At 45.2% G+C, this 8,808-nt stretch overlaps 1 protein-coding gene across 2 annotated transcripts in view; it reads right to left on the reverse strand.

The window, feature by feature from the left end:
* Nucleotides 1-8,808, reverse strand: part of TWF2 (twinfilin actin binding protein 2) — a 106,763-nt gene that overhangs the window by 28,771 nt on the left and 69,184 nt on the right. For both annotated transcript variants that reach the window (XM_006028267.3, XM_025209662.1), the window contains one exon: nt 3,862-3,957. In XM_006028267.3, coding sequence (XP_006028329.1) covers nt 3,862-3,957 — 96 coding nt within the window. The remainder of the gene's footprint in view (nt 1-3,861; nt 3,958-8,808) is intronic.

An 8,808-nucleotide genomic window follows, 5' to 3' on the forward strand; every position in this document is an offset into this window, starting at 1 on the left:
TTTGAAGCAGTGAGGGGGCAACCTGTTTTGGCAGAAGTGCCATAAATTAAGCCCTACATCCACCCCAAGTGTCATTCTGATCTCCTGCCCATGCTCAATTTGCTGCTCCCTGCCTGATCTGCTGTTCTGCTTTCTACTCCCTAGCCTATCTCCCATTGTGCTGCCTGCTCCCTCCCTAATCTTCCATGTGCCACAAGCTGCTTGTGCTACATGTGCTATCGGCTGGCCACCCTCACTCTAAAAAATGTGGGAAACTAAACTTAAATTGTTGGATCTGGGTTAGGGTCAGAGGGAACAGCAACAAGGGTGATATCATAGTGGGGGTCTGCTATAGACCACCAGACCAGGAGGAAGTGGTGCATGAGGCTTTCTTCAAACAGCTAATGGAGGCCCTGGTTCTCACAGAGGAATTCAATCACCCTGACATCTACTGCGAGGGCAATACAGCAGCGCGCAGGCAATCCAGGAAGTCACTGGAGAGGTTTTGGGGGCAACTTCCTGGTGCACATGCTGGAGCAGCCAACTAAAGGATGTGCTCTTTTTGACCTGCTGCTCACAAACAGGGAAGAATTGATGGGGAATGTAGTAGTGGATGGCAACTTGGGCAGCAGTGAACACGAGTAGAGTTCAGGATCCTGAGGAAAGGAAGGATGAAGAGTAGCAAAGTAAGGACCCTGGACTTCAAGAAAGCAGACTTTGACTCACTCAGGGTGGAGTGGGCAGGATCCTCTGGGAAGCCAATCTGGAGGACAGAGGAATCCAGGAGAGCTGGCTGTACTTCAAAGAAGCCTTACTGAGAGTGCAGGAACAAGCCATCCCAATATGCAAGAAGACTAGCAAGTACAGCAGAAGACTAGCTGGGCTTAGCAGAGAACTCTTCAGTAAATGAAATCACAAAAAGGAAACTTATAAGAAGTGGAATCTTGGACAAATAACTAGGAAAGAATATAAGAGGATTACTCGGGCATGCAGGGATGAAGTCAGGAAGGTCACTGCACAACTGGAGTTGCAGCTAGTAAGGGATGTGAAGGGTAACAAGAAGGGTTTCTACAAGTATGTGGGTAGCAAAGAGGAGGATCAGGGAAAGTGTGGGTCCCTTACTGAATGGGGGAGGTAATCTTGTGACAGAGGATGCTGAAGAAACGCTGAAGTGCTCAATGTCTTTTTTGCCTCAGTCTTCACAAGCAAGGTCAGCTCCCTGACTACTGCACCAGCAAGCACAGTTTGGGGATGAGGTGGTGAAAGAACAGGTTAGGGACTACTTAGAAAAGCTGGACGTGTACGAATTCATGGGTCCAGATGGGATGCACCCAAGGGTGCTGAGGAAGTTAGCTGATGTGCTTGCAGAGCCATTGGCCATCATCTTTGAAAACTCATGGCAATCAGAAGAGGACCCGGATGATTGGAAAGGGGTAGACATAGTGCTGATATTTCATAAAGGGAAGAAGGAGGATCCAGAGAACTACCGAGCAGTCAGCCTCACCTCAGTCCCTTGAAAACCATGGAGCGGGTCCTCCAGGAATTCATTTCTAAGCACTTGGAGGAGACAAAGGTGATTAGGAACAGTCAGCATGGGGTTCACCAGGGGCAAATCATACCTGACCAACCTGACTGACTTTTATGATGAGGTGACTGGCTCTTTGGATGTGGGGAGACTGGTGAATGTGGTGTACCTTGATTTTAGCAAGGATTTTGATAGTGTCCCACAGCATTCTCACAGGCAAGCTAAGGAAGTATGGGTTGGATGAATGAACTGTAAGGTGGATACAAAACTGGCTGGAGCATCAGGCTCAGAGGGTAGTAATCAATGGCCCAACGTCTAGCTGGCAGCTGGTATCAAGTGGAGTGCCCCAGAGATCAATCCTGGGGCCCGTTTTGTTCAATAGCTTCATCAATGACCTGGAAGATGACACAGAATGCACCCTCAGCAAGTTTTCAGATGGCACAAAGTTGGGGAGAGTAGTAGATACACTGGAGGGGATAGGATTCAGAGTGACCTAGACACATTGGAGGACTGGGCCAAAAGAAATTTCATGAGGTTCAACAAGGACAAGTGCAAAGTCCTGCACTTAGGACAGAATAATCCCATGTACCAGTATAGGCTGGGCACTGACTGGCTGGGCAGCAGCTCTGTACAAAAGGAGCTGTGGGTTACAGTGGACAATAAGCTGAATATGAGCCTGCAGTGTGCCCTTGTTGCCAAGAAGGCTAATGGCATACCGGGTTGCATGGCTAGGTGTGTTGCCAGTAGGCCAAGGGAAGTGATTATTCCTCTCTATTTAGCACTGGTGAGGCCACATCTGGAGTACTGTGTTCTGTTTGGGCCCCCCACTACAAAATGATGTGGACAAATTGAAGACAGAGGGCAACAAAAATGGTGAGGGGGCTAAGGAGATATGACGTCTGAGGAAAGACTGAGGGAACTGGGCTTATTTAGTCTAGAGAAGAAAAGACAGAGGGAATTTAATAGCAGCCTTCAACTATGTGAAGGGGGATTTGAAAGAAGAGGGAGCTAAACTGGTCTCAGTGATGGCAGATGACAGAACAAGGAGCAATGGTCTCAAGTTCCAGCATGGGAATTTTAGGAAGCATTTTCTCACTAGGAGGATAGTAAAACCCTGAAGCAGGTGGAAAGTGGAAGCTCCTTCCTTGGAGGTTTTCAAAACACAGCTAGACAAAGCTTTGGCTGGGATGATCTAGTTGGGGATGGTCCTGGTTTGAGCAGGGGGCCGGACTAGATGTCCTCCTGAGGTCCCTTCCAACCCTAACTTTCTATGATTCTAAGAGCATAAGGAAGTAATATAAAGGCTGTATAAGGTTACAAAGAGAGATGAAATGGAAATTAATGTAGAGAAGAGCAAAGTAATGACCACATCTACCAGAAGCAATGATTATGCACCAGTAAAAATTGGTAATGAAAAGCTAGAAAGAGTAACACACTTCAAATATCTTGGAGCAACCATCACCGGAGTTGCTACATCAGAATAAGAAGTAAAAACATGAATACCCATCACCATTGGACACCTAAGAAAGCTGAAGAAAATCTGTACTAGCAGCAACATCACAATGAAAACAAAACTCCACCTGCTGTATGCTGTTATAATTTCAACAACTCTCTACGGCTGCAAGACCTGGACACTCGCTAGGAAGAGTGGATTGAGAGTGGATTGAGACCTTTGAAATGTGTTGCTTCAGAAGATTTCTACATATACTCTACACTGCACAAAGAACAAATCAATCTGAAAGATCAAATCGACAAGAAATTGGCAAATATAATTTACTCAAAATCATAAGAAGATCCAGTGGTTTGGATATGTACCATGAAAGCCCAGCACCCTTACCAATACCATCCGGCAGGGTGCTGTGGACAGACAAAGAGGAGGAGGAAGACCTAAGACAACCTGGACCACCAACATCAAAGACTAGACAGGATTAAAATGGATTAAAATGGATTGATTTTACAAGGATTGCAAAAGACCAGGAAGACTGGAAGAAAGTTACTGCTACAAATGTGCCACAAATGTTGGTGCAACCTGCAGAGGTAGTGACCCACTCAGATCTCAGCAACTGTAGCTATATTGAACAAGGTGGGTCCAATATCCTAGAATTTAACACCACATGGGCATTGCAAAGAATGGAGTAACTACGTTTGAAGACAATACCCTGGAAGAATAAAGACGCATTTCAAGAAGCAAAAACAGATGGAAAAGAAAGCTGTATTGATCCATAAACACTTTCAGCTCACAACTTCTGTATCCCAGGATATTGTACAGGCTACAAAAAAAGAAGATTCTAACCCAGACTCTAACAGCTACAAGGTGCTATCACCTTGCTGTACATGCCATGAGCAAGTGATCATACCTTAACTGTTCCAAACAGCTCATCCTTTATGTGTCCTCCTCCAAATTCTTTTTTCACTGTTGCTCTGGTTGCTGCATACAGCATCTTCAGCCTAACCTGAACAAACAGAGAGTAAGCAAAATATATTCATTGGTAGACAGAAAATGTAATGTGCTTGGAAAGCACATTCCTCCCTCTGATAATTCAAGAACAGCAGTCTTATTGCCCTTTGGCAGTTGCAGTGCTAGACTTCTATATTATGTAGTGTTGCAAATCATCTGAAAAGAGAAAAACCACACTCATTAACAGACACTCAGTGTTTGTCATCAAGTACATTATCCCAGATTCATAATATCATTTATAATTCTAAAATACTGTCCTGTCAGTCATGGGATTCACTTCATAGAACTGTAGACCTCCAGTAAATTATTCGATCAATACAATATCAGTAACTTTATTGGCATGGTAAAACCTAAATATGTGTCTCCTTTATTATGATTTTGTTATGTAAACATGAACCATTTTTAACTAGTGCTCCAAACAGAAGAATTAAAGATTTCTAGCAGTTGGATCCCAGTCTATAAACTGACTTCTCACTGCTAAAAAAAATCATCAGGAGAAATCTGTCATTGAATCTGTTTAATTCCATTGTTTCTAGCTTTGTTGCTGATTTTAGAATTTATTAGATATATATGCTGTCCTTCCCAAAAGGCACAGAGCAGGTTAAAATAAAAGACAAAAAACTTTATAAAAACAGAGTATTAAAACAAGAAAGTATGAATTAAACCCTCCAAATTAAAAAACAATCTACTGCACCCCACTCTACCCATTCCGGCTCCCATCTCAACTAGTATAGCACTCCTCCCTTACCCCTGTACAAACCAACCTTACTTCTCACCCCTATAAACAGAAAAAAGGAGGATGAGTCCTCCCATCCCTACCCACATCCATCCCCTTATCTCACACTCAGAGGAGTCCACTTCCTCACCTCCTTTACTATTCCTTCCCAAGCCTGTAAGTCCTTCTCTCACAGCAGGACCATGGCTGTCCTCAAAACCCACTCATTCTCTTTTCCCCAATACTTCATTCTCTTTTCCCCCAAAAAACACATTATTCAACTTAAATATTAACAACAAGCTATAACCCTGCTGATGTTATCTGTGTTCTATGCAACAACTTTTGTAAAACACTTACCTATTGATAGCACATATCTATTGATATACAGCAGGGGAGTCAAATATACAGCCCATTGGACAGATCTAGCCCACGAAGCCATATGATCTGGCTCATGGGTCGCTGGACTGACCCCACACACTGGCTCTCAGCTGCATGTGCTACACATAGTGCATAGGCTGTATCTGGAGCTATGCTCCCTGCATGCACCATAGGGGGCTGATGGTGGGGCACATGCTGCATGCAGACCTCACCAGACCATCCCTGCATGTGGATCGTACCAGATCCAGTACACAGGGTCAATCCAGGAGAGAGCTACCTGCAGAGTACACCCCAGCCGCACCCCTCCCCTTCTCCCCCATGCTGCATGCAGTGTGCATGATAAATCCAGTCCCATACACAGCAAACATCAACCTCAGAGCTCATTGTGCATGAGGCACTTAAGGTTGACACAGGGTGTACACTGCTTGTAGTGCATGGGCTGAACCCTGTGCTGCACCTGGGACTGGGGTTTTGGGACATGGGATGCATGCACTGCCCTGGACTGATCACTTATGCTGCCTATAGTGCTGGGTCCAGCCTATGTACCATGGGCACCACATGCCTGGCATGCTGGGTGCACAATGAGCCCCAGGACCAGCATGTACTGCACATACTGTGTGTGGTCCATGGGCTAGATAGACCTGGTGTCATAGGTGCTGCACCAGTACTTGGTCCTTGTCCAGCCCACAAGGCCGGATGATTTTGACACCTGTGTGTATAGGGTTGGAAAACTGGGAACAAGTTTGTGTCTTGTTTTAACAGTATTGATGTAAAAATGTTTGAATGTAAGGGACCCCATGCACTGGCCCTCCCCTACACTGTGTGCACTGGCCTTTCCTTATAAAATGGTAAGGTTTAAGAGCACCAGTACTGTAAGAGAAAACTGGACAGAAGTCACTGGGGGTCAGGACTCACCATGACTAATCAGACCTTCTGATCTGAGGTGGAGGGACCCTCAGATCAGACACAGCAGAACAGGCTTAGGTGGACCCCCACTCAGAATGGAATTGCAGTCTGTCATCAAGCCTCAGAGGGAAAAATACCTGGGATATACAAATCTCTGTAGTAGGTTCAAGTTGAGATATGCTACCCATTTGTTTCTTAAAGAGCTAAAATCCTTGAAATATCTTTGGGGGCTGTTCCTTAAAGTGGGACATAGACTCACAGGGCTGATTCTAGGGCTGGAATGGACCTCTGGAGGCTGTCTGGTCCAACTCTCTACTCAAGGCAAGATGACCCTCATCCAAACCATCCCATACATGTCCTTGTCTAGCCTATTCTTAAAACTATACAATCAATGCTGTTGCACTGCTACAAGGTATAGTGTCCAAAGACGCCAAAAGCACCATAACCTACCCCAGGTAAAGGGACAAGGGTCATTACTGTCCCACTGCTGTGATGTTAAAATGCACCCGAGAGATCCAAATAAAAGGGCAATGTCTCCCACCCCCAACTACAGAGGAAGTCAAAAAGCCCTACAGTCCATACCAATCTGACCCTAGGGTAAAATTCCTTCCTGATCTCAAATGTGGTGATTGGTCTGACACTGACCAGAGGGACAAGACCCTGTAACCAGGAACTTCTGGGTTTTTAGTCCCAGCAGGAGCTCTGGCACACCCCAGTCAAAATCCCCAGCCTTGGCTATAGCCAATACACAATGCTTCTGAAAAACACAAAAGAAACTTTCGACAATTGTAGTTGGGGGGGGAGGAGAGTCGTTCGCCCTACATGGCAACCAGCAAGCATGACTCAACACATCACACACTAGCTGGACTGCCAGAGCTCCCCTTTCTGTAACCTCTCCAAAAATCTATCCCAGCTGCTTTCATCTTCTTTCATAACTAAGTTAGTTGTGGAGCTCTGCTTCACCCTCTTGCTGCTGAGCATGGTCTTCTTCAATATCCACCTGCTCAGGCCTGCAGAGCTCTTCTCATTGTCATCTCTCAGCAATCCATGTGTGTGCTCCTAGATCATCCTTGTCTAACACTTATCCAGCCTCTATTTGAAAACCTGAAATGATGGAGATTCCACAACTTCGCTAGGCAGCCTATTCCACTACCTCACTGTTTTAACAGTGAATAAGTTTTTCCTGATTTCTAGCCTAAATCTACTTTGCTGAAACATCAAAACACTGGTACACATCCTGCTCTCTGCAGGAACAGAGAAGGATGCTGTTCTTTATAGCAGCCTTTCAGATATTCGAAGACTATTATCATGTCTCCCTTTTGAGGCCTGTAGTCAACGGATCAAGAGAGCTGAAATCCTCGAGCTTGATTAAGGTCTAAAAGTGCTAGGTTGCATCAGCAACCCCCCATGAAAGTGAAAAGAGGCACTAGCAGTGGTGAGGAGCAGAAAGCCCCAGTGGCAGAGGCAAGAGAAAAGATTTGGGTTAGCAGTTACACTTGCCCCACTCCACTAGATACCAAATTCACTCTGTGTGCAACAAGGAGAGAATATTCACTGATTGTAATAAAAACTATTAATACCTGGTGGATGTGGTTGCTAAATGTTAAGGTTCTCCCCCATTACTCCTCCCTGGTTGTTTGGTTTTGTCCTAATTTCCCCCCTTTCATTCATTACTGCTTGTGAGTGGTGGAGTTTGTTTACGCTGAAACACACAGGTAGCACTTCTTTTCCCAGATGTCTGGATGGGGGCTTGAACCAAGATGTGTATAAAGCCCCTAAATTTGAACCTGCCTAGCAGAAGGATTACAAAGCAATACAATAAAACCCCCTTTTTCTCATCTCTGTCTCTGACAAAGGGAAGCACTAAAGGGCATTTGCTCCAGGGCACTCTACAAAGCACATAAGCTAACTAGAACCTTTCCCTTTCCAGATTAGATGACCGTGTGCTGCCTGCTCAGTGTCCCAGTCCTTCTCTACTCTAGGCTTAGCCCCCCAAGAGTGGAGTGGAGGGAGCAGAGGAAGGGGCAGCAATGTTAGCTCCTGCCTGGCTGATAAATCATGAAAATATTTTCTCCTGTTTCTTTCTCGCTTTCAGTGGAAGTGCATATGCCATCACTACAGAGTTCTTGATTTCTTCCATAACAGAGCTGTCAAATTCATCTGGCACTCTGGGCCAGATCTGGACCGGGGGCTTATCGCTGAGGCTGCCAACAGTACACAAGTTAATGACAAGGCTGACAGAACCACTGTGGCAGTGAGAGTAGTCAAGGAGTTAACGCAGGCCACTATCACACACTACCTCTCATGTATTGTGGGAACCCTACGTCAGAGAAGTGACAGGGGTTGAGTGGCATTAAATCCTTGAATGCTGCTGCTGACACAGTGGTTCTGGCAGTCAAACAGAGAAGTCCTGCAAACCAGATCTGGAGGGGAGTCTGTGATCTAGTGTTAACTCTTTCATTGCTGGAGCCAAAGCAAGAAGCCCTGCGGGCCAGATGGCGCCTCTGCAGGTCAGACCTGGCCTTCAGGCCATATATTTGATTAGCCCACCCTATATCCTACTCCCTTGTATTACGGATTCCTCCAATACACTCAAAATGTTATCAAGTCATTGACCCACATTACAGAAGTAGAATTTTGATTATACTTCAGGATTTTTTTTTGTTGCTGATGCTAGAGAAGGCTCATTCACTGTCAGAATCATTTAAAAGCAAATATAGCCACCTTGCCAAAAAAGCACAAGAGAAGTCAAGAATTAGTATATCTAGTGATTTTCATTCTTCTGGAACAGCATTTCCCAACTTTTTCTGTCCCGTGGCACACTTACAGGGCCTTTTTCATCCCATG

This window comes from Alligator sinensis, unplaced genomic scaffold (genome assembly GCF_000455745.1).
Source record: "Alligator sinensis unplaced genomic scaffold, ASM45574v1 scaffold487_1, whole genome shotgun sequence".
NCBI classification, from domain to species: Eukaryota; Metazoa; Chordata; order Crocodylia; family Alligatoridae; genus Alligator; species Alligator sinensis.